The 27775-nt window shown below is 40.5% G+C and overlaps 1 protein-coding gene across 1 annotated transcript in view; it reads right to left on the reverse strand.

Moving 5' to 3' along the window:
• Window positions 1–463: 463 nt before the first annotated feature.
• Window positions 464–27775, reverse strand: part of LOC136866523 (uncharacterized peptidase C1-like protein F26E4.3) — a 383490-nt gene continuing 356178 nt past the window's right edge. Inside the window, exons 5-8 of the mRNA XM_067143570.2 lie at window positions 26830–27131; window positions 11611–11828; window positions 9989–10140; window positions 464–1136 (exon numbers count right to left, since the gene is read on the reverse strand). Coding sequence (XP_066999671.2) covers window positions 966–1136; window positions 9989–10140; window positions 11611–11828; window positions 26830–27131 — 843 coding nt within the window. The 3' untranslated portion in view covers window positions 464–965. The remainder of the gene's footprint in view (window positions 1137–9988; window positions 10141–11610; window positions 11829–26829; window positions 27132–27775) is intronic.

Raw genomic sequence — 27775 nt, forward strand, 5'->3', positions numbered from 1 at the left:
GTGGTGATAGACGTGACTGATAGTGTTCTGTGTGTGATATTCATGCTCTACAGACTGTAAAGCTTAAACAATTCTTTAACTGAGTCTACAATGAAAACAAAGGCTTCATTTTTAACAAATTCTTTCAGTCAGTAAAATCATTTCCTTTTACTGTTCTAATCTGCTGCATGTGTGTTGTTTTCTTGGAGCAGGATGGGTGCCATGTGGATAGCACATTGAACTGGGGTCAACTGGTGATAACAACATGTGATCTGAATGTATGCTGATATTCACATAAAAGTATGTTGAATTACCTCAAATCTTATCAGTTCTTGAGCTCTTTTATCTCTGTTTCAGAAGTGAAAATTTTTTGATTGACACAGCTTGGTGGATTTCATAAGGAAAGACCTATAAGGGAATCTGTTTCACTATTGAAAACTAAGGGAGAGATCTCAAGTCTTACATAATGAATGAAGTTAATACATTTTACTGCATAATAATGCATTTTATTAGTTAGATTAGCTTTTATAATATTAAGTAAATATACATTATTATATAATAATAAAAAATATATTGACATTGCTTTATACAATGGTTTAGGTCTTACCTGTGTTTGCAATATAATACTTTCTTTTAGCAAACAGTACCATAAAAATAATATAAATTTAAGTTTGCTTGGAACTTAAAACATTTGAACACATGCTTTTTCACAGAATCCACTTGTTACCAAATAAGATTCCATTTCTTAAATGTTAGACTTTATTTCTGCAAGTGACTTTTAAAGTACTTGCATTAAGGCAAAGTAATTATGAACTTAGTTCCTGCATTTCTCATCCACTTGCTTGTTTGTTATCTGTGGCTTAAAAGTAATTGAGCAGTTAATTTTAAGCAGGAATCAAGTTTACCAGAACTTTCTCACTGTTCTTGAGATGCACTTCACTTGAACTTTCACAGTCAGTCACATATTTAAAGTTCTAGTTCTGCTCTTAAATTACATTGCTAATTCTGTTATTTGGTGACATTCTTTCTACAGGTGGATTTAGAGTATCTGCCCATGATGCAAGTACGAAGTCCTCAATTTCACACTCGTTTACACCCCGACGAATCCTGAAGTAGCCGTTCTCTCCCCATAGTGAGCCCCATGAATTGGCCACCAACTACAAGAAAAGAAAATTTCTGTTAGTTTAAATTAACAGGTATAATTTAAACCTGCAAGTGCCAAGTGTTTTTCTCTCAATGCCACTTACTGAGACATTCCATACACATTAAAAAATAAATATAAATCACTCTTGTAAAGAGAAACATTTCACATGCAGTACTATACTTTTTTACAGAAAAGCACATTTCACATCTTGTATGGAGTCTTGGGTAAGGAGTACAAGATGAAAATAAATAAATCCAAAAAATGTAATGGAGTGCAGTCGAACAAAGTTAGGTGATGCAGGAAATATTAGATTAGGAAATGAAGTTTTAAAGGAAGTAGATGAATACTGTTACTTGGGTACATGGGTGCCCGCAAGGGGGAGCAAGGGGGCGCTTACCTCCCCACCTGGAATTCTAAAGAGGTTGATGTTCAATTGTTTAATATCATACCAGATTATTTCATAAACTGAACTTACTGACAGACATCTAGCATCTGTTATAACCATAAATTTTTGTAAACTGTTTAATGTTGCTGACGTTATATTGGTTTTTATATTCAAGAAAATTGTTAATGTGCCCCCCCTGGAAAAGATCCTGTGGGCGCCCATGCTTGGGTAGAAGAATAACTAACAATGGCAGAAATAAGAGGACATAAAATGTAGATTAGCACAAGCAAGAAAGGCCTTGCTCACTTGGAACATTGATATACAGAGTGAACCAATATTCGCGCACTCGGGCATCGCAGCGCGACTCCTCACATGCCAGCAATAAAAAAATGTCTCTTACAAAAGTTCGTCCTGCAAGTATATCCAGCAGAAAAAGGACATTGAAGAGTGGCAATCTGGCAACAGTGTAACCATAGGCAGGGTAATTACCTCTGTCAGCACACTTTCGTCATGCTGTATAGTTGGTGCAGGGGATAGAGTTTTGGGTTAGCATGCAGGAGGTCGAGGGGTCAAATCTGGGTTGAGGCGTATGTTTTTTATTTCGTAAATGTAGTCCAGGTGGTGTGATAACTAGCATCTGAATCATCAACGGCGAATAAATTCACGCCCATGACGTGGAAAGGGCATCTTTCAAAGCTGACCAATGAAAACGATTGTTCGTCCATTTCTAGGATCGTAGTATGTAAGTCAAGTGGTTTCTAGAGGACCCGCTGTAATCGCTGTTGATGATTAAGATGCCAGATACCATTCCACCTGGACTACATTCACGAAATAAAAAACATAAGCCTCAACCCTGGATCGACACCTCGACCTCCTGCATGCTAACCCAAAACTCTATCCACTGCACCAACTGTACAGCATGACTAGTATGTGCTGACAGAGGTAGTTACCCTACATGTGGTTACAGTGTTGCCAGATTGCCACTCTTCAACATCCTTTTTCTGCCGGATATACTCGCAGGACGAACTTTTGTGAGATACATTTTTTTTATTGCTGGCATGTGAGGAGTCGCGCTGTGATGCTCGAGTACGCGAATTTCGGTCCATCCTGTATAAATTAGAAATATGTTCTTGAAGACTTTAGCCTGGAGCATGGCATTGTACAGAAGTGAAACATGGACAATAACTAGCTGAGAAAGAAAGAGAATAGAAGCTTTCGAAACGTGGTGTTACAGTGGAATGCTGGAGGTGAGATGGGTAGATCGAATCATGAATGAAGAAATACTGAATTGAATTGGTGAGAGGAGATTGATTTGGCTAAATTTGATGAGAAGAAGAGAGAGAATGATAGGACAAGATACCCAGGACTTGTTCAGTTGGTTTTTGAGGTAAGTGTAGGCAGTAAGAATGGTATGGGTACACCAAAGTATGAATATGACGAGCAGATGTAGGATGTAGTAATTACGTAGAAATGAAGAGGTTAGCACAAGATAAGGTGTCGTGGAGAAATACATCAAACCAGTCTATGAACTGATGACTCAAACACCAACACCAAGATAATTTACTTACATATCCGGTGAGTATCAGCTTTTAAGTTTCAAAAATACATAGATCACTAAGTGTAAATACAGGAAGAAAAGCACAAGAGAACTGAAATTCAGAGCTGAGCACAGGTACGTCTGCCACTGAGCACTACTGTCATCGTTTAAGTTTCCTCTTTCTGCCAGGCCTCATAGGTCTCCAGAAATTCAGTAATTTATGGTAGTGAAACACCAAAATTCAGGATTCAAACCTGCAGCATCAAGATTGGGAGTGAGAAATTCCCACTTCTGGGCTTGATAATGCAGAGAGATGTTTAGGTTATCACTTGGCAGGGTACATTCAAACATCATATACTCAGTTTGTTCATTGCTCACTAGGTACCAAGTTTTTCCCCCAAGTGATGCAGTTCTTATGGAAATAAAAGATAATTGTTTCAACAGGGCCAGTCGGTTTTTAACTCTGCCATCCCTAAGTGTTTTTGAAATACACAGTTCAAAAAAATTAGGGGAACATGTTTCTGAACGTATGCCATGCTCCACAAAACAATATTTCACACCCAGGTTTATTACCAATTAAACCTTTATTCTTTATCGTTGAAGTATATAAAAGAACATCGATGGATTCGCGTTCATTTTCAGAAAACAAATGGAAATGTCCAAATAGGGGCAAAAATTAAGTGATAATAGTCCTCCAAGGTGGATTTTTATCATAGTTGGAGAGCTTCAATATGGTGCATGTCCTCCACAAGCATTTATCACAGCTTGGCACCTACGTGGCATGCTGCATATAAGTCGATAGAGGTCACGTTGCAGTATCAGGTCCCATTCTTCAAAGAGAGCCTGTTCAAGGTCTTGGAGAGTCTGTGGTGGAACAGGACACCTACAAACACTTCTGTCAAACCTATCTCACACATGCTCAATGGGATTAAGGTCGGGACTCACTGCTGGCCATTCCATCTCTTGAATGTCCAGTTCTCGCAAGGCAGCTCTGGTGATGCACGCTATATGAGTCCTGGCATTGTCATGCATGAGTACAAATTCAGGGCCAACACCGTATGCAGCAACCAACACATGCTGTAGCAGTATCTGCTCGATGTACCCTGCAGCAGTAAGATTACCACGGATGATGACAAGATCCGTATGGCCATCAATATTGATGCCACCACACACCATCACACAACCTTGTCCGAATTGGTCGCCTTCCTGGACAACATTTGGCATGTACTGCTCACCACCATCTCCATACACGTTGACGTCCCTCACGCTGTGTCAGGGGAAATCTGGACTCGTCTGTTAACAACACAGGTCTCCAAAGGCGAATTTGCCAGTTGATGTGGGTACAGGCAAACAGAAAGCGAGCTGTGCGAAGTTGCTGCGCTAAACGGGGCACTCGAACAGGATGTCTGGAATGTAAGGACAGTTCTCTAAATCTGTTCCTTACTGTCTAGTCAGATACCATGACTCCAGTGACCCTCCTGAGGTCTTGTTGCAGTTCTCTGACAGTAGCTGAAAGATGCCACAATGCACAGATGGTCAGATGTCGGTCATCCTGTGGGGTTATCATGCACCCATGACCTTGTTAAACCCTCCTTGTGAACTGGCCTGTTTCAATGTAGCAATTCCACAAGCGTTGAATAACTGATGGAGAGACACTGAGATCCACAGCAACATGCCAAAAGTCCATCCTTCTAGGATCAAAGTGACGGCTCTTGTGACTTGAACCTCGTTAAGATGTCTCATGGGATGTGTTCGTTGATGTAAAACATGCTCAAAAGACCGCAGTAGTCTGTGTACCTCACAATGACATATGGACGCACTGCTATTCACTTTGTTTTGAGGGGTCACCTGACAGTTTAATGCATGGCTACGCCTCCAGATGGAGTATAACTTCGATTTGACATACCCTGAGTAGCTAAGGTCTCAAGGTATGCTGTACGACCATTGGAACCCCATCTACCAAATTAACGTTCACATACCAGACGTTACAACACATGTTTCCCTAATTTTTTTGAACTGTGTATTTCACAGCAACCAAAGAGTATGTGACAGCAAATAAAGCAGCAGGGGAAGTTGGGAAGAACAGCAGACTTTTTTCCTGCCTGTGCTTGAAAGAGTAATTTCTGGTCAGTGGGGAATGAGTTAAGAAAGACTAACTTTTACCTTCAATTTCACACTCTATATGAAAGCATCAGTGAAAGACGAATATAAATAATTAAGCGAATGCCTGCACTATACCCTTGCAACATTAGCATTCTAGTGATATTACATTGCATCACAAGTGTGACATTTGGCACGAAAAAGTTTTCTGGTTGAATGTTAATTCCATGGACACTCTGCAGTGTTGATTCTACACAGGCTATTCAAGATGTCTGAGGTTCACTACTTAGGTACAACTACTCATATTTCAGTTCTTTGATCTGTTAAAAAGTTATTATGTATGGTGTCATGGCTGAATACAACTGAAGCAGAATATGAATTATAGCTCATTCTACATTAAGAAAACAGCACTTCTCTTGTGGACCTACAATGAGTGAACACACCGCCTCTGAGACACCCATAATTTCTCATGATTAAGGGATATTATACTGTACTTTGCAATTTATTATGAAAGACAGATAAAAAGGATTAGGCATTTTTGCCCGTGAGTTATCAAAATAACTACATAACATTTATTTTTCCATAAATATATTCATAGAGAGGAAACACGATGGCAGGAACAGCCATCGCTTTATTGCCTTCCTTCAGTTTCCTTCTTCTGTGTTGCTCTGTACGTCCCCCGTGTAAGTCCTTCACTCTGTGAAAGGCCGGCAGCTCACTTCTGTAGTGAAGTCATCTACAGTATTTATTTGCTGCGCGTGTGTTTTTAGGTTTTAAATCAGTGCATACTTGTCTTGTATTGAGTGAGATTTGGTTGTATATTTCATAGTATTTGTGGGTGTTCTATTACTTTTGTACTGTACAGAAGTTGTTACTGAAGATTTTGGTCATGGTATAACTTGTACTGATAAAAAAAATTGCCATGTGTTTGATTTGTGCTTGGTTTTGTTATTTAGCTGTTCATTCTTAAGCGCATTTTAATTTTACCATATTTTTACAACCACATTTAATTTTACTATTGTTGTTTGAGCGGTACAACAGCACAGTAGTACCCCGCATTGCCTGGGGAATTTATTAAATGCAATTAAATACATCCCTTACCCTTCGTGCCCATAAAAAATATGATTTTTCTATTTTCTGCCCCAGTTTTCCTTACACTTCAATGCTGAGGATTCTTTTATGTGCCTTAGTGTACCTCTGATTCCGTTTAAACCAAAAATAGCCACTGTAAACCTCCCATCCCTTCAGTTCATAAAAGTAATTTGTAGCTTTGTTTCTCCCACTTTTTATCTTGAACTTTAATACTGAATTTCACAAATTTATGCGCTGCCGTTTTCCCGTGATGGTGCTGAGCAGAGCCATTCAATATGGCAATGCTGTTGTCATAAGAGCAATAATGTTTTCTTAACATGGAATGAACTATAGTAATAATGGAGACAAAGATGCTGAGGTGGACAGCTGGTATCACTAAACTGGATTGCATCTCCAATTAAAACTTTAGGTAAAGGTCTGACATTATCTGAGATAAAACATGTGAGAGCAATTTACAATGATTTGTATATATGCTAAGGGCCAGAGGCATAGCCAGGAAGGGGTAGGGTAGGGGGTTACTGGGGGTTAGACCACCTCCCACCCCCAAGGAATTTTTTACAAATGAAAATACATCAGTTTTCAGAGGAAGTTGGATTTTAGACCGTAATCTGAACATACCCCCCCCCCCCATGGCACTACAGCCCTTGAAGGGCCTTGGCCTACCAAGCGACCGCTGCTCAGCCCGAAGGCCTGCAGATTACGAGGCGTCATGTTGTCAACACAATGAATCCTCTCGACCGTTATTCTTGGCTTTCTAGACTGGGGCCGCTATCTCACCGTCAGATAGCTCCTCAATTCTAATCACGTAGGCTGAGTGGACCTCGAACCAGCCCTCAGGTCCAGGTAAAAATCCCTGACCTGGCCAGGAATCGAACCCGGGGCCTCCGGGTAAGAAGCAGGCATGCTACCCCTACATCACGGGGCCGGCTCTGAACATACCATTTGCTGCAAAACATTTCACCTTGATCATATTGTTTCTTTTCTGTATTTTAATGTAAGATTTTGTAGTGAACCGGTACTGCAATCTCGGTATCAACATAATTTACTTGTATCAGTGTCCTTATAATGACACTCACGCATGCGAGCACCACATGCACAAGCACTTTCATTATGTTCTATGCCTGACTCGTTGGCTGAATGGTCAGCGTACTGGCCTTCAATTCGGAAGGTCCCAGGTTCGATTCCCGGCCGGATCGGGGATTTTAACCTTTATTGGTTAATTCCAATGGCTTGGGAGTTGAGTGTTTGTGCTGTCCCCAACATCCTTGCAACTCACACACCACACATAACACTATCCTCCACCACATTAACACGCAGTTACCCACACATGGCAGTTGCCGCCCACACTCATCGGAGGGTCTTCCTTACAAGGGCTGCACCTGGCTAGAAATAGCCACACGAAATTATTATGTTCTATCATCATTTTATAATGATAACCCCTCCCAACAGTCGATCCTGGCTATGCTACTGCTAGGGCAGAAGCAGATAGTATCGTGAAGATGGGTTACACTTTAGTTGTCGTCAGGAGACCAAAGGGATAATGTAAATTCAAATGGGCTAATAATCTCCCCCCTGTGGAAGGGGGCAATAGAATACATCCACATTATTTCCTGTCTGTAGTAAGAGGCAATTAAAAGAGGACCCCAGGGCCGCTCAATTTTGGAGCGTGGGTTGGTGACCACAAGGCCCCTAGCTGATTCTGGCATTGCTTCAGTTTGTGCCAGACTCTTAACTGTCATCACTCCTATCCAACCTCCCTTGGTCAACTCCTTTTCTCTTCCAACCCTAATGGTATTAGATATGCGAGGCTTAGGTAGTTTTCACACACATCATCGTCCTTCCCTTTCTTTTGCTGATTACCTGATACTCAGAAGTACCGAACAAGTTGGCAGTGCGGTTAGGATCGCGCAGCTGTGAGCTTGCATTTGGGAGACAGTGGGTTTGTTTCTTGGTTCAATACCTCAGGTGTTTTTTATTTATTGAAAAATGTCCACACCAAATGTAGTTGTAAGGGATTAAGTGAAACTCTGCACTGACTCACATAAGCACTCGAAGTGGTAGAAAAATGCAAACTGCTCATCTATTTGACCGGATAACAATGATTAAGGAAAGGATTGTAATTTTTAGGTATAAATAAAGAATATAATCTCGTACTTTATTATATTTTATTTACCTAAAATTTGTAGCTCACCTGGGATGTGTTCAGCATTGAGTTGCTTGCCCGAAGGGCTAGAATTGTGGATTTTTGCCAAATATACTTGGTTGACTTTTAGAATGCCAGACAACAATATATTGTCGTTTGAACAGCGTGCCTTACTATCTGCATTTAGCATGATTATGAACATCAGATGGCAATATCTTACATTCTGTTTCTATAGAATAAAGAACGCAATTTGTAATTTTATCACTATATGGCTCATTTGTTCATTTATTTACACACATTGGATTTCTGAATTTCATGTGTTTTTTTGGTCATGTGACAATTGGCACTTACATAATTGTAGTTTCCCACTGAGCTACCGAACAGATACTTTTCAAATTTTCTATGTTTATACACTTGGATGACTGCATTGCACAGGGATCCTGTAATTTTAGTTTTGAATTATTTTTATTACTATTGTTGCATGCATGGCCTCTTACGTCCGCCATGCCAAACTTCAGCGTGGGCAGGGCTAGTGTACACCACCATTTGACCCGTCCACTCCTTCAAGCCTCACCAGTCACGTTCGGGCTTAGGCACTAGGCCAGCTCTCTCTCTTTTACACCCATCGTGACGCCGCATCAGGACTATAGAAATTACGCCATGGATTGAGAGCCTTCCATTCTGGAGATTTCCATGGGGTTCGAACGTTGGCTCCTTCTATATAAGGCAAGAGCACCTGCAGAGGAGTGAGTTAGCGAGTAGCTCAGTTGGAGCTCTGTCAAGAGTTGGAGTACAGTTAGTTGGTTTAGCGAGTTCAATGTGTGGACTCAGTGAGTCAATAAAGAGTGCAGTCAGTGTGTTAGTTATAGCCTGGCCTTAGGTGTCAGTCTATATGGGTATCTGTCTGTTGAAGCCGAAGACACATTTCTGCTTGCCTTATGTCATGTGTGTGTGTCTCTTACGGCTGCCTGCTGCAGAAGGACGTTGGATGTTCTGGAGGAGCGCGAAAGGAACACTGGGTGCTGATGTGTGTAGACTGTGAACGGAGTTCTACAGAGTGAGTGGACAGCAGATATACCATCCCGAACTGCGAGACTGATGTGTGTAGGATGTGGACTGTGGACCGTGACAGTGCTAACTAAGTAACTGTGTGACTGAACGAAACTGTACTGTTAGTAATCATAGTCTGTGTGAATTAGTACAAGTGAGAAGCTAAGAGAGAGCAAACTATGTCATTGTGTGTTATGAGTCATAGTTGTGTGCTCGGTAATCCTGTGTGTAAATGTGTAGTTTTAGTGCTTAGTTAATAAATCTTAGGAACAGGTTCTGGCTTAATTTATCTACCCAGCCAACAAGTTACACTATGTTAGAAATTTGATTTTTTGCTTGTTTAGTAAGTGTTCAGAATATTTTTTAAAATATGTTTTGAAACTTAACGGTATTGTAATCATTGTCAATAGATAGTACATACCACTCTCAACATTTCCTGCAAGTTAAAGTAAGAAATATTCAAAATTGTAAATTATGTGGCACTTTTAATAGGGTCTTGCAAAATGCTACTAATCAGGCTAGGATTCTTGGCCCATTCTCAGCTTTACCATAACTTACCCAGTATTTGATAGGGAATCCTTGCGAGTTATCTTCACCCCAACCAATGATTCTGACAGAATGATATCCAGTTCTGTGGTTGGAACCAAGTTTCGATTGTTGATAAACTCCACCACGATAAACAAAGAAGTCGTGGAAAACCCTCATTGTAGCTGAAACAAACAATTATCACATGAAATTATGGTATCTTTCTTGATCAGTCACAAGGGAACATATTGAGATTATCTTTCATCTATTAACTTTTACATGTAATGAACTGTCGAGAGACATCTCAAGGTCCATTGATCTCCAAGATTTAACTTATGAGTACATACTAGTATTGAATGCAATCACAAGTTTTTATCAATCAATCAATCAATCAATCAATCAATCAATCAATCAATCAATCAATCAATCAATCAATCAATCAATCAATCAATCAATCAATCAATCAATCAATCATTAATGATACATTTTTTGTATAAATGTAGTTAGGTGCTCTTTGAAATTATCCCTGAAAGAAATCATGAGAACCTAATATTCCTTTCCAATACTTTAAATAGTACATATCAAACTTTTCTGTTAAAGTAGATACACAACAACCTCATTTATCTGGATTAAGTGGGACCAGAACTGATCTGGAAAATAAAAAATCCAGATAATCTGGAAGAACTAAAAAACAAATACAGCTTATATAATCTATTAACATAAGTTGTACAGTAATACCTTTTTTCATTTGTACAAAAAAGACCACTTTTCTTACATTTATGACTGTGTTTTATGCACTAAAATAATGTATGAGTTTTTTCCTGTTGTATAGCGTTTGCACGTAACACAATCACAAAGACATTTTATTAACATCAGTTCTGCCGGTGTGGTTTCAGTCTGGGATTCTAAATAGGCCATCAGTTTGTCCAGCTGCATTGTTGCCTCTCCATGAGTCATTGTTTCTTCTGATGGAGCGCCGCTTTAATTTTCAAATTCTCCATTAGTGAATTAATAGTGCTTTTCATTCAGAAGAGCGTGGGTTCGAATTCCATCTTGGCCGTCCTGGGAATGGTTTTCTACGGTTTCCCATTCTCAATTTCAGGCGAATGCCAGGACGATACTTTTGATAGACCATGGGCAAATTACTTACAATTCCTGTCCTTAACTATCCTTGGCAGAAAAGACAGTCAAGAAGAGTCGACCCCGTAAAAGAAATACCGTACAAATAAAAATAAATTTTTATTATTTTCAATCTGGATAAACCGGAGATCCAGATTAATGAGAGCCTGATAAAAGAGGTTCTTGTGTACTATTTATATAGCAGTTGAGACGTTCATGCCCGGCTTTATGAATCATTTAATTACAACAAACAATGTTTTATTATAAACCACCTATTCAATACATTATGAATCATGTCTCTTTTCTTTAGGCTTGTAGGCCGTGGTCATGCGGCATATGATGATCCCAGCGGTTTACTGAAGACTTGTACTTCGCAGTCATCAAAGTCCATTGAAACACTTGAAAATGCCAAACGCAGTCTTCGGTGAAACATTGGGACCGTCGTATGCTCCTGGACCACAGCTTGCAAGCCCGAAAAATAGATATGATTTAGGTGCTATTTACATTGATATGACCAAAAAGGATTAATCTCTTACCTTGAACAGGTCCAGATTCCATGATTTCGTGCATGATGTCATGCTCAGAACCAAGACGGTATGCTGGACCCATGCGGTAAGTTTCAGTACGGGCAGGTAAAAGTGGGTTTTGTGGCGCTGAACACCTTGCAGTCAGCAGATTGGTCCTTTTTGGTAGCCGACACTTAGTTACTTTGCCACTTCCTGCTGTGTAAGGGTAGCAATCTTCATCAACCACACTAAAACAAAATTTTGTAAATATTTATCTTCTATATAGCTAGAGGCTCAATCAAATTAATACCATATAAGAAAGAAATGAAAATGAGAGATGAATGCACAGGTAAGGTATAGAAAAGGAAGATAGGAAATCTTTGGGACCCAATGGATGTGGCAGTGATAACCTAAAAGAAATTGAAGACCAGAGATGGAAAAGGGTGAAAGGGCCAAAATATGAAAAATGTGATTTTTTGTAATAAGGGAATGTATTAGCCACGGTGCATATGGTGGTAACTTGTGCATGTGCCTGAGTTTAGTTTGTAGGAAGTTCAACAGGTAGAGCACAGTCCAATGTGCCCAGCTGAGTTTGATGGGGAAGGGTGAATGTGCCAGCTTCTCGTGCTGCAATTCTTCTGAGCTGCCCATTGTGTCAGTGTGTTATCACTCATGTATTTTAAAATTTCTGAGCCATTTAATTAAAGAAATGAAATTTATAGAGGCTAAGTATTGTTATGAAATTATATAAAATGTATTGGATGTAGTATATACATGTACTTTAAAGGCCATAGGTAATCATTCATTCCTGGTCTCCTTTGGTAGAGAAGGTTGAAAGTGCCATTGTGCTCAGGAACTTTATTATTGGTGTCTACTCGAAAATATGTTTCTGGCACTTTCACCCTCTTCCATGTTTGGTCTTCAAGTGTAGGAAATACATGGTTCAGGAAGCAAAATAGTCAGAAGATTACCAGGTATGGAGGAAGTTAGAACTGAAATCATCATTGACTACATATTGATGAACATGACAAATCAAAAAGAACTTGTCAATGCTACTGACATTCTGGAAGAAATTTTGGGTCAACAGTACAGAAAGAGTTTGTGGTAGAACATTAGAAATGGTAAGACAAAGACTCGACCATGGTGGAAAGGGAAAGTGAGAGAATGAGTTTAAGGAATCCCTTTATATTCTCATTTCCTTGAAGTCCAGTAACACATTAATTACTTTATTGCACAAAAACTACAAACAACTTTCATATGTACATCATAATAAAGAGGAACTTAAGTGATGCGTAATGCTTTCACTCAAGACTCTTAAGACCGATTCTCCTATGCTGCAATCTATGCAACGTCCCAGTAACTACGAGTGTAAGTTGATAGTATATCATAAGCATTTGTTATGTGAAATAACATTCTCATATGGAAACTTGTATGCTGATAAATTTTGTCAAAACCCTGGAAAAGTACAGCATGTTCAACTATGAATCCCTGAATACCATTAACTAAAGTGAAAACAGAATATCAGTATCTTAAACAGTTCACAAGTTATTTGAGATGGACGTCTTATACCTGAATAACCCTGCATAATTAATAACTGTAGTAGTAGGATACCTCGCCATAAATTGTTATCGACAGGGTAGACTCTCATGAAGAAGTGTTGGCTACTGAATGCATGATTCGAAGCAGTGTATCGATTCATTCAAGTGTCCGAGCGAATCGATTCACAGGAACGGCGAGCTCACGGCACACGATTCAGCTTACTCCCAGCGGACAGTGCTGAGTGGCGCACTCACGGCTCACTAGCGGGACACTGGACATTGGTGGGGAGCTGAGCTTCCGCTGCAGCCAGACAGTGAATCATGGTATACCGAAAGAATCATGCGGAATCATGGCTCAGTGAGACACAAGATACACACGGCTCCTTTTCGGCACACTGGACGCTGGCAGAGAGCCGAGCTTCCGCTGCAGCGAGACATACAGTGAGCCATGGCACACCCAAAAGAATCGTACGCAGTCACTGATCAATGAGACACAACACACACATGGTTCATTATTGGTACACTGGACATTATATGCTTACAATATTGTGATTTTTTATTCCACCATTTCAATACAATTCAATCCAAAATCTTGAGGAGTTGATTTGTTTCTTTCATAATATTTGAATGATGGTGCGTCCCTTTGACTGCTACTACAAAACCTTGTGGACTTTGTTACATTACGGTGACTGTTATCTATTGTGGTTCTACTCCTTGTGTATGGAAAAACAAATCAACTCCTCAAGATTTTGGATTGACGTCCTTTTTGACTAAAACCCTCATAAATACAAACTACTACCAATGGAAAATCTGATCGTAAAAACAAGACTAGTTCGATGAAGCTAACTAATTCAACATTTTACTGTTCAAAACTATTAAATTACAGTAGCAAGCCTCAAAATTAAAACTTGAAGCTGAATTCCAATTCCAGACACCAATAAGTTTTAACTATAATTACGACTCAAATTTTAACATAGAAGTCAAATTACAATTGTTTTTAATAAACTAGAACTTTGAGAAAACAATTTTAGCCAAATTTTCAACATTTGAAGATACTGTGTTTTGGACGTCAATATCTTTAGAATTAACGGTTATTCCAATTTTAGTATAGTCATTCATATCGTTAAACTATTAATGTGTTCATAAATTCCTATGTTTATATATTTTATTGCTTAATTTTAGAATTATAATTAAGCACAAATTTGTCAAAGCAAATCAAATATGACAAGTTTAAACCTTGAGATGATTATATAGGTTGAGGATGCTTGAAATTCAAGCGAAACATGTCCCTATAAAATAGTGTTGTAGCATTATGATCTAACAACATAAAACCAGTTGTATTAAAAAGGTGGAATAAAAAATCACAATATTGTAAGCATATTATAGCAAATTCAATACGGATCTAATCATGAGATTAGTTACATGTAACACTGGACATTGGCGGGGAGCCGAACTTCCTCTGAAGCAATACATACAGAGTCATGGTACACTGAAAGAATCGTATGCTATAATGGACTCTCAAGCTCAGCTCATTTCAAAATAATACCCACTTGCATTCACTGTCCTCTTCTTACAGGGAGGTTTAAATAATAGATGGATTCATTTGTAGTGTTAAAAAGGTAGTCCAAACGTAATTCTAAAGTAGCTAGTTATTCCAATTTTAGTATAGTCATTCATATTATTAAACTATTAATGTGTTCATAAATTCCTATGTTTATATATTTTATTGCTTAATTTTAGAACTATAATTAAGCACAAATTTGTCAAAGCAAATCAAATATGACAGGTCTTAACCTTGAGATGATTATATAGGTTGAGGATGCTATTAGTAGTAGTATTAGTTTAATAAATCTTAGTATTATAACTTAGTTGACATTTGACAATTAATTAAACTCAACTTTAGCCTGCCCTATGACTATGAGGCATGCTCATGACCACTCAGAAGTACCTGTTTTATATTGGGAAGAACGGTTCAGTATTTTCTCAGTTCGTATATCACATCGTTGCACAAGACTTCAATCACATCTGGACAGTAAGTGAGCTGACTGATGCAATAACTTAACCAACAGTATGTTGAATCAGAAAACCAATGGGCTACTGTATATTTTGGGTAGCCTATACAAAATATGACGATTTTAAAAAATCGTCTGCTGATAGAAAAATACATATTTTTAAAAATGACTGAGCAAGTTGGACGTGTGGTTAGTATCGCGTACCTATGTGCTTACATTCAGGGGATGGTGGGTCCGAATCCCACCGTTGGCAGCCGTTAAGATGGTTTTCCGTAGTTTCCCCATTTTCACACCAGGAAATGCTGGGACTGTACCTTAATTAAGGCCATGGCTGCTACCTTCCTAATCCCAGACCTTTCCCATCCTGCATCACTGGAAACCTTCAATGTATTAGAGTGACTACCATTTTTTTCTAAGAAAGGAGTTCATAGTATGAAGACCAGATGGCAGCAGCAAGCACTGAATGCTGTTGCTGCTGTCTTACCAGCACATACTACACAGATGCAGTAGGAGTGGCGACTCTAATGTGCCATGAATCGGATCACTGTATCGATTCAGTAATGTGAACGGAATCAAATTAATCGATTCAGTAAAATGATTCGAATGCCCCACCACTATTGTGAAGCAGACCGGGCCGGAGGTGTTCTCTGTGACGATTCCCCTTCAGTGATATTATGTGTTGTTAAGTGCTGAATCACCCCAGAAGTATTTCTGCTGACGTATTTTACTACTTTTGAACAAATAACACAGCTGTCATAGGGAAACACAAAAACCGATGTGGCATCTCTTCAAAATAATCCCATGTCCATGACTTATGCTGGATTTCAGACATAGTTTTGAAGTTCTTGTGTACATTTAGAAACAATTACACATTGCACCATCATATACTGAAGTACCTAATTATGACGCAAATACTTTGTATTCTATAACATTGTAAGGAATTATTTCCTTCATCACCACAATGTTGGTAAATACAACATCACAAGCAGTGGTCAAATGGATATTGAATGTGGGGTCTGATAAATTATGAATGATAACAATGTACACCTACAGTAGCAGTCATTTCCTGGAGGCTACTTAGCCTACACATTTGTGTACTTATCGCTTCATACAATGCCAGAATGCGTATCCTTTATAATTATGTTATATTGCATCAAAATAGACCTCCATAGAAATGAAAGAAATGAATGCCCTAGTTGCTTCTTGACATGTTTGTACGGAATGGAGAAGGCTCACATACTCGGCACAAACAATATTCAGCTCCAGCTACCTACTGGCCTACAACATGCTTCTTGCCGCACAATGCGGGGCAACACTCTCAAGATCTCTTGAAATTTCTCTCAAGAAACAGTGCCTGCGCTAGTCTCGAGGAATCTCAAGACTCCATCTCAGACTGCCCTTCACTACGGAACTCCGCTCATGTGAAGACCTAAATGCACATGTGGGAAATGAAATGAAATGGCGTATGGTTTTAGTGTTTGGATGTGTCCAAGGACTTCTGCTCACCAGGTGCAGGTCTTTTGATTTGACGCCCGTAAGCGGCCTGCATGTCGTGACGAGGATGAAATGATGACGAAGACAACACATACACCCAGTCCCCATGCCAGGGGAATTAACGAATTATAGTTAAAATTCCCACCCCTGCCAAGAATCGAACCCGGGACCCCTGTGACCAAAGGCCAGCACGCTAACCATTTAGCCATGGAGCCGGACATGTTGAAAATGAAAGACAAGGAAAGGAAGAATTGGACCATATGGATAAGGGAAAAGGAATGGAGGAGAGAAACTTGTTCAGTTTTATGAGAGGAATGGAATGATGGTGGGCAACACATAGTTCTGGAAGAAAAACAACTGAAAAATTATGAGATATGGCTGGGTTGACAGTAGAATAAAATCAGTAATTGATTACTTTCTGGAGGAAAGGACAAACCACAGACAGTTGATGGATGTAACAGCTCTACCAGGAGAAGCATTCGATGGAGATCATAGAGTTGTGATAGCAAAATTGAGAGTGGGGAAAATGGAAAAATTAAAGGAGATAAGAGAAAAATAAACATGTGTAAATTAGAAGAAAGAATATACAGGAAGAATTTCTGGAGAGACTGAAACAAGATTCCATTTACTGAAGTAGGTAATGTGGAAGATAAATGGTCCAGCTTCAATATGGTATTTGTAAGTGGGGCAGAAAGTGCTTGTGGTAGAACATAGACAAGAGTGGAAGGAAAGGAGACATCATGCTGGAATTAGAAGGTAACAGAAGCAGTGAAAGAAAAGAAGAAAGCATGACAATAATGGAACAGAGATAACAAAGAAAGAAAGAAAGCAAAAGGAAGTATCTTGATAATAAAACAAAATATAACAAATTGGTAAGAGAAGAAAAACCAAGCTCGGTAGCTGCAGTCGCTTAAGTGCTGCCAGTATCCAGTATTCGGGAGATGGTGGGTTCGAATCCCACTGTTAGCAGCCCTGAAGATAGTTTTCTGTGGTTTCCCATTTTTACACCAGGCTGTACCTCAATTAAGGCCTTGGCTGCTTCCTTCCAACTTCTAGGCCTTTCCTATACCATCGTCGCTATAAGACCTATCTGTGTTTGTGCAATGTAAAGCCGCTAAAAAAAAAAAAAAGGGAAGAAAAGTTGGGAAGAATTTACACAAAAGATGGAAACAGATGGAGCTGGCAGTAAAATAATGCTGTATGGAATTATGCAAAGTAATAGGAAAGAAATAATTTATACAAAGCTGATGAAAGAGGAAGATGATTGCACATCCAGAATAAATAAAGAGAAGATGGAAGGAATGTTTTGAAAAACTGGTGAATGTGAGAAATTGTACAGAAGAGACAGTAGTAACACAGTGTGATGACTCAACAGTAGGGATGATGATATAACCATGTTAGAGGTGGAATTAACACAATCCTTCGCCGTCCGACTGTTTGCAACACCGAAAGCAGCCACGGGGGTTTATTGCTTCTTAAAAATTGTGGACTAGCCAGATGGACGAACGTAAACCAGTGAGGTCTCACCTCAGGACATGCCCATCGGTAGCACTGCACAATAGGAGAATCGTCAGCAGCTTAGCCCTGATCTGTGTCTACCAAGTCTTGCTTATTTATGCCTCTCCGGGGTCTGAAGCAAATCACACCATGTACCCCTACAAGCCATATTCTCCTGCTACTACCACAGCTGCCACCTGCACCACCACTTCCACCTCCAGCTTCCGATAATTCGCCGTGGACACCGCTGCCGTAGCCTTCCACACGACTCTCCTGTCCAGCTATGCAACTCCAAATGACGATGCACGCTTTCTGCCAGCAAATCCAGCTACGCATCCGGACAACCCGCAAACTCAGTACCAGAGGATGACGCATCAACCGGCCCCCGAGGGAGCGTGTGCTCAGCATTACCTGGCAGTGGACTCGGCACCTGCACCGCAGACGCCTACAGCAGCTGCTACATCTCTTCCAATGGACACCACCATACAGCATATATCCCCATCTACTACCACCACTCCACCCACCTCCCCTCAACTCGAATATTCCTCCATGTCTGGCACTAGACGACCCATCAACCATCTCCGATTTCTCCAGCAAACCGCTTCCAGCACACATGCATTTCTCCTCCTTAATCCTTCTCCAGAATTTCGGACACCTCAAGCCATCTTCTGCACGCTTCTTCGCTATAACATGCGCCGAGAGGACATCGCTGATATCAGGAAGACTTCAAAAGGAATCATCATTCAAATCAACGGGGAAATAGCAGCACACCAACTCGCCACCACGATAGGATCAACTCCGTTTGGATCAACTATCCCTCTTCAACCCCTCTCACTACCTCCCACTCCACCACCACCTCCACCATCACGTTATAATCTCCTAAGTTGCATCATCCGTGGTGTGGATCCTTCCCTTACAGAAGAGACGATTCTCGCCGAGCTCCGTGTGGAGGAAGTGCCTGCTCGGAAGTCCTTCCGCATCTGGAATGCGGAGGGTCCAACCTTCCTGGTGCGGATTCTTCTGCCAACACCGGCCAATGTGGACAGATTGCTTGCCAGTGGTGTATCAATACATCGCCACCATCACAAAGTCGAACCTTCTCGTGCTCCACCTCCACAGTCAATCAGATGTGAAAGATGCCTCCTCTATAACAATCACACAACGGCCCAGTGCAAAGCAAATCATCCAATCTGTGGTCATTGCACTCAGCATCATGTCACCACCAAGTGCCCCAACACCCTACACCCCGGCCACTGTAACACTTGCGGGGGCAGCCATCCAGTCTATTCTTGCCGCTGTCGAGGACGTCCGACACCTCCCTCAAATCACCCAGAAATCATAACCCCGATTCGCACTATTGACCCACCAACCACGCCCACCCATTCACTTTTTCCCCACCCTACAATTGAAGATCTTGTCAGATTTATTACAATCTCCTTGCTAAATATCCATCCATACAATAGACACCTGGTTCTCACATACCTTCAGGCTGCAGCTAATCAGACCCTCAATCTCCATTTTTTCACTACCCATTCAGGCTTAAATACTCATTTTAATTTCACACCCTTAGAAACTCTCATATAAACCCCCTCAACCTCCTCTCAGCATCAAGAAATGGACAATAGCATCACATCTTAATGACGCATTGTAATGCACAAGATCCAGAATCACTTCAGAACGGCATGCTATTAGAACCACCGAATTCTTGTATTGCAAATGTCCTTGTTCTTAGATGTATTTATAGCACAATATTTTGTATAGCATCAGGCAAAAAAGAAAAAAAATTATAAAAAATAATCAAAAATAATTTAAAAACACCCCTTATACTCTTTAAAATTATCTAATAATGAAAATATTGTTTATGTTTATAAATTCTTCTCTGTAATTTTTGGAAATGCACATTCAATAAAGCTCAGTAAAGAGGCCTAACCCCCTACCATCTCCTCTATTTCTCACATCCTCCTGACCTCCCTCATCCATCAAACCTCCCCAACCCGCCCGCAGCTCTTGGCCAGAGTGAGGGCGTCACCCTCTAGGTGGCCCGCCCCACCCCTTCAGGGTGGGGAATGAAAACAAGTAAAGTAAGTAAGAATTAACAGTCCATAAAATGAAAATGGGGGCACCAGGGATGGATGTATGTATGTTTGTTGGGTATTCAGCCCGAAGGCTGGTTTGATCCTCCACAGCTCCACCAACAGCTGTCATAGATAGTCTTGGTGTCACTGAAGAGGCATAGATGAAATTAATTAATACTGAATTTCACAAATTTATGCGCCGCCGTTTTCCCGTGATGGTGCTGAGCAGAACCATTCAATATAGCAACCCTGTTGTCATAAGAGCAATACTGTTTTCTTAACATGGAATGAACTATAGTAATAATGGAGACAAAGATGCTGAGGTGGACAGCTGGTATCACTAAATCAGATTGTATCTCCAATGAAAACTTTAGGTAAAGGTCTGACGTTGCACTGATCTGAGATAAAATTTGTAAGAGCAATCTACAATGATTTGTATATATGCTAAGGGCCAGGGGCATAGCCAGGGGGTGGGGCAGGGGGTTACTGGGGGTTTAGACCACCTGCCACCCCCATGGAATTTTTACAAATGAAAATACCGTAACAGAGATTGACTATAAACAAATTAAAGTCGATTCAAGGGATTGACTCTTTTGAACGTTCACAGAGACATACGGTAATTGAAAAACCAACAGATTTCTTGAATCTATTTTCATAGGTAGTTGGATCTTAGATTGTAATCTGTACATACCATTTGCTGTGAGCTCACATCTGGGGGATAGTGGATTTGAACCCCACTGTCAGCAGCCCTGAAGGTGGTTTTCCATGGTTTCCCATTTTCACACCACGTAAATGCTTGGACTGTACCTTAATTAAGGCCACAGCCGCTTCCTTCCCATTCCTAGGCCTTTCCTGTTCCATCATCGCCATAAGACCTACCTGTGTCAGTGCGACGTAAAGCAAATAGTGATTTGATGCACTGAACAAGAAAACTGGAAGGTATGGTGTGAAAATCAGTGCAGATAAAAACCAGACCATGGTGATATCAAGATGAGAAAGACAACGGAAATGCACTGTGAAAATTGGTCAAAGCCTTGAAATTGCTGACATTTTCAAATACCTAGGGAGTGAATTAATTCAGAATACAGGGCTGGATATGGAGATTAGAAAGAGGGTGCATCAGGGCAATGCATTCTACAGTGTGTCCCGCTCCCAGTGGGGCTGCCATTCGACATGCACATGCATGCTCTGAACGGTGTATTCATAACCTCATGCTAACTCACTGCGTAGCCACAAGGCGGTCAGTTACTCGAGTTTGTGTGTCATGGGAAACCATGAAATGATACGTTTGTTTGCAAGTGTACATGTGGCTAAATTACAGTAGAATTAATTAGATTAATTACATTATTATACTGTTGATTGCCAGTGAAATTCACGCTTGATCAAAGAGTCTTTATGTCTGGCACATGTGTAAAAACAGAGTCATGTAGGGAGGTGTGTAGGCGATTTCAGGAGATATTTCCTGGGGTTCCAGTTCCAGGTAGAGAAACTTTTATTTGTGGAGAACCTTAATATATAAAATTTACGGAAATAATCCTCACACAATAGATGAACTTGAAAACAATATAACAACAGTAATTAGTACAATTATGCAACAGGAACTTATGTATGTGACACGAAATCTTTATCTTACTACAGTATATATAAAAATGTATGTATGTATGTGTGTAAATGACACATCTCCTCCTAAACCACTGGAGCAATTTCAATCAAATTATTATTATTATTATTATTATTATTATTATTTGCTGTCTGGAGACAAACACTGTGGGGGTAAGCCATCTCTATTCCCCTTTGAATCGACAGTTTTCAGGCTTGCTGAGGTGAATAGTGACACTCCGAATTTTTCATAAGTCCAAGTTCAGTCCCCTTCATCGTGGGAGGCGAGGGGGGAGTGAGTTATAAAAATAATAAAAAAGTGTTGAATCTATACTTTTCGGTTTCGGTGAGATGAATAGTAACACTCCAAATTTTTTGAAGTCAAAGTTCAGTCCCCTTTTTGCGGTGGGGGGCAAGGGGGCAGTGAGATATTAAAATCTTACTATTATATAAAAATGGATGTATGTATGTGTGTAAATGACACATCTCCTCCTAAACCACTGGAGTAATTTCAATCAAATTTTGAACACTTATTATTTGCTATCTGGAGACGAGCACTGTGGAAGTAAGCCACCTCTAATCCCCTTAGGGTGAGTCAGGGGGCTTAGGTATAAAAATAATCGAAAATAGTCTCAAATCCACACTTTTCGTGGTCGCTGAGATTAATAGTAACACTCCGAATTTTTTAAAATCAAAGTTCAGCCCCTTTTGTGGTGGGGGCGGGGGGTGGAGTGATATATAGCAGTAATCGAAAATAGTGTCGAATACGTAGTTATCAAGGTCACCGAGGTGAATAGTAAACTCCGGATTTTTAGTATCAGGGGACAAACCACGTGGGGGTAAGACACCCCAGGAACCATTAGGGATAGGGGGGGGGGGGTCGATGGGGCTGAGATATAAAAATCAGCAAAAGTAGTGTCGAATCCATATTTTTTGGGCTTGCTGAAATGAACAGTGACACTCCGGAATTTTTTAATGTCCCAGTTCAGCCCTCTTCGGTGTGGGGGGTGATGGGGTGTGATATATAAAAATAATAGAAAATAGTGTTGAATCCATGGTTTTCGGGTCCGCTGAGATGAATAGTGACACTCCGGATTTTAGTATCAGGAGACAAACCACGTGGGGGTAATAAACCCCAGGAACCCTTGGGGGCGGGAGGCGAGGGTGCTGAGATATAAAAATCTTCTAATGTAGTGTCGAATCCATACTTTTCAGGGTTGCTGAGATGAGTAGTGACACTCCAGAATTTTTAAAAATCCAAGTTTAGCCTCCTTCGGTGTGGGGGGTGATGGGAGAATGATATATAACAGTAATTGAAAATAGTGTCGAATCCATAGTTTTCGGGGTTGCTGACATGAAGAGTGAGACTCAGGATATTTTATAAGTCCAAGTTCATCGCCCTTTGTGGTGGGGGCGAGGGGGGAGTGATATATTATTTTAATTGAAAATAGTGTCGAATACATAGTTTTCAGTGTCGCCGAGGTTAATTGTACACTCCCGATTTTTAATATCAGGAGACAAACCATGTGGGAGTAAGACACCCCAGGAACAGGGAGTAGTGTTGAATCCATACTTTTTGGGCTCGCTGAAATGAATAGTGACACTCCAGAACTTTTTAATGTCCAAGTTCAGTCCCCTTCGGGGTGGGGGTGATGGGCGAGTGATATATAAAAATAATAGAAAATAGTGTCGAATCCATATTTTTCATGGTCGCTGATATGAATAGTGACACTCCAGATTTTTAGTATCAGGAGACAATCCACATGGGGGTAATACAAACCAGGAACCTTTAGGGGTGGGGGGAAGGGGGCTGAGATATAAAAATCATCGAAGGTAGTGTCGAATCCATACTTTTCCAGGTTGCTGAGATGAATAGTGACACTCCGGTATTTTTTAAGTCCCAGTTCAGCCCCCTTTGGTGTGGGGGGTGATGGGAGAGTGATATATAAAAATAATAGAAAATAATGTCTAATACATAGTTTTCAGGGGTCGCCGAGGTGAATTGTATACTCCGGATTTTTAATATTAGGAGACAAACCCATGGGTATAAGGCACCCCAGGGACCCTTAGGAGCAGAGGGCGAGGGGATGCGATATAAAAATCATCAAAAGTAGTGTCGAATTCATACTTTTCGGGCTCGCTCTGATGAATAGTAACACTCCTGATTTTTTTAAAACTCGAAGTTTAGCCTCCTTTAGGATTGGGGGGGGGGGGTGAGATATAAAAATAATTGAAAATAGTGACAAATCCATAGTTTTCCAGGTTGCTGAGATGAATAGTAACATTCTGGATTTTTTAAAGACCAAGTTCAGCCCCCTTTGGCATAGGGGGTGAGAAAGGGTGAAAAAATAAATTGTCTAAAATGACCAAAATAATGGATGTGTGTATGTTCCAGTATGACTTACAAGTATGACTTACTACCTGGAAAATATACTGCAGGAATAAGACACCCCTAGTTCCATTAGAGAAGGGGGTGAAATATAATCCATATGAATAAATGGAAGTCAGTATGGAGCGATCTATATATACTGTCTGCATATGTATATAGAAAGGCATAAAAATGAAAACAGACGTGAATTACTGAGACACTTCCAGGCATCATAGAAACTTAAAACTTGGTACCAGACAAACTGATGCTTTCAGGATCCCTAGAAAAATCGAAAATTCTCAAAATTCTCTGAGGGGGACATGCTGGGAGTTTCAAATCTGCATAAGAATGCAGTAGGATATATTTATCCAAAACGATAACCTGTAGGTTTCATGGGCTTAAAAGTTTCCGGAAAGTCCTAATTTTAACACCCTCCCCATATCAAGGTGGCGGCACAATCTGCCAGACGAGCTAGAAAATTGAAATCTGGCAAAATTATATATAGCTTTCAGTGTGTAACCGGCGGGAAATTTACGAGATGTTTAAAATTTTTATTTTTTACCCCCAATAAATATCAAAATATGGAGGCAATTTTAATGACGGTGCAGACCTTCCTTTTGAGATATTTGGTGGCTAAACGGGAAGTCATATCACAAAGCAGATGGCATAATCTTTGTTCAATTTGGAGTGATCTACAACTTTGGTCCTATGATTTTTTGTCGTATCTCTATCCCTTGTACGTTAAATTTGGCTCTATTTTGGATTTACCTAAATTTTCCGATGGATGGACCAGATCAAGAACTTAACCAGGATGAGCTTACAGCAAGCAAGTCACCATGCCCAAAGCAGAGACTCCTGGAGGAAGATCACCAAAAGGATTGTCGCGTGATGCCACTACACCCTTACGAAGGGTTGGACTAAGAGAGAGAGAAACTTTGCAATTTGTACACATATAATTGATGGTTTGAATCACTTATAGGAAGGATAGGATCATCAAATTCTACACAAATATTGGCTGATGCAGTAGCCATTTGTGAGCCAAATTCTATGTTTGAAGCTGTCACATAAGTATCTGAAAAGTAACTGAATGTGTGAAAACCTTACACAAATTTCACCCTAGTCAACGTTTCTAAACAATCTTACCTTTAAATAGATGAAATACAAGGAAATATCAATAGGACCAGCCATTTAGATTGCTAAGTGAGGCCAGAGGCGCCTTATCATACAATCTGTTTTTCGATATGATGCACCGTTTAGCAGCAGTTATTCTGTAAATGAAGGTGAACATACATATACTTCCGTATATTGATCTATATTTATTAATTGAAGTCAATTTGTAGTGATCTAGAAGGGGTGTGTCTGCCATTGTAATTAATACTTTACAAATCAATAATGACTGTCAGCAGGAGGGCATCTGATATTGTAATCAGTACTTCACTCATCGACTTTAACTGGCAGTATGAATGGAGTCCTCCTCCAACTCCTGTGTACCATTGTAATGAATAATTCCCTTCTTGATTTGACTAGCAGAAGGCAAGGGAGCGTGTATTTTTTTTTAAACTCCTTTACCCGATTCTGTTTCTCAGTAGGCAAAGGTGGCCGCTTGCAAGGGTACTCCCCATTATAAACAAATTTAACCATCAAAATGTGACTTGCAGTAGACAAGTGGACCTGTCGTTATTATCACTACTCCGCAACTCTCACTTTACATTGGACGCAACATCTGCGGACCTCCCTATGCTGTTTCTCGGATAACGCTAAGAGACATGCAATTTAAAAAATCTTATTCACTTCCTGTACAGTAATTTACTTTGATATCCGTATACAATGTAGAATACCGTAGCGAAGCACGGGTACATATGCTAGTTTCATTATAAGATGCCAGGAATGTTTAAATGCCCAATGACACCTCTTTCAACACCGTCTGTAAAAAAGGTTAGTACTCGTGATAAAGGCTATTGGTGGTGGTGGTGATTACTGCTTTAAGAGGAAGTACAACTAGGCAACCATCCTTTACATAACACTAATCAGAGGGTAAAATGGAAGGGATCCAATATGTTGAAAAATGAAGGTATATGCCAAAGAAAGACAAGGGCCATGAGGGGCATGAAAATGAAAGACTCCGTAGCCCTCGGAAATCTAATAGTGTCGGGGCCGGTAAAGAACAAGAGTTACCAAGAGACGTCGGATAGAATAGTTGAAAGTTAGGAGCACAGCACAAGTAAGTGGAAGCAATGCCAGGACTCAGCTAAAGGCTCCAAGATCGCCAACCCACGCTCCCAAGTCGAGAGCCCCTAGAGCCCCTATTAGTTGCCCCTTACGACAGGCAGGGAATACCATGGGTGCTATTCTACCGTCTCCACCCACAGGGTGATGATAAAGGATATTGGGTGCATCAATAAGCAATAAATGTAATAATATCTGTAATAGAGTATTACAAGTAATGTCCGACTCGTTGGCTGAATGGTCAGCGTACTGGCCTTTGGTCCAGCCACATGAAATTATTATTATTATTATAGACCAAATGAAACAAGAAGTGGTAGTTCTGACATTTAGGCAACTAAAGGAAAGGAAAGTTGGAGAGCTGTTTTCAGAGAGCAACCCAGCCAAAATGGCTGATACACTAATTAAATGAATGAATATTTTAATACATATACATTACTAACCCATATTTCCTGAGGAAGAACCATGCTCTGTCGAGACTACCACCATGACAGCCTCTCTGACCACGGACATTACAAGATAAGAGATGCTGAGAAGACAATTCAATCTTCTCCATACCCTGGGACATGATGGCAAAACGGTCTGAACCCACAGCGGCTGTTGAGACAGCCCAAGATGAACCACACCATCCTTGATCCCTGATTGGATGTATGTATCCTCGCCACTCCGGCTTAGTGCGGGCATCAAAACTCCTTGGTAGGCGTGAGCGATCGTAGTGCTTGAGTATAGGCCGCATGCGCATCACCTGTAAAGAGAAAATTATTTAAGAACTGTATTTTGGAGATTGCCTCTTACCCGGAGGCCCCGGGTTCGATTCCCGGCCAGGTCAGGGATTTTTACCTGGACCTGAGGGCTGGTTCGAGGTCCACTCAGCCTACGTGATTAGAATTGAGGAGCTATCTGACGGTGAGATGGCGGCCCCGGTCTAGAAAACCAAGAATAACGGCCGAGAGGATTCGTCGTGTTGACCACACGACACCTCGTAATCTGCAGGCCTTTGGGCTGAGCAGCGGTCGCTTGGTAGGCCAAGGTCCTTCAAGGGCTGTAGTGTCATGGGGTTTGGGTTTGGTTTTTTTTATTTTTTTATTTTGGAGATTGAGATGGAAGGATACCATCCAACGCAGCATTATAGAAAGAAACCTGGACTGGGACACAGTGTTGGAGGAGGAGTGGTGGAAAGACCAAAGAAAGTGGAGAGGAACCATATTTGCCCCTACCCGGCTACAGCTGGATAAAGGGAAATGATGATTTCAGAGAAATATAACAAGAATATTTACTCATTTTCAAACTACTCTGTCTGGTAAAAAATACAGCGGATGTGCATTGTAAATGTTGTCTGGCTCCTTGGCTGAGTGGTCAGTGTTGTACTCTTTGGTTTAGAGGGCCCCA

Source organism: Anabrus simplex, chromosome 3 (assembly GCF_040414725.1).
Source record: "Anabrus simplex isolate iqAnaSimp1 chromosome 3, ASM4041472v1, whole genome shotgun sequence".
Classification (NCBI taxonomy): Eukaryota; Metazoa; Arthropoda; class Insecta; order Orthoptera; family Tettigoniidae; genus Anabrus; species Anabrus simplex.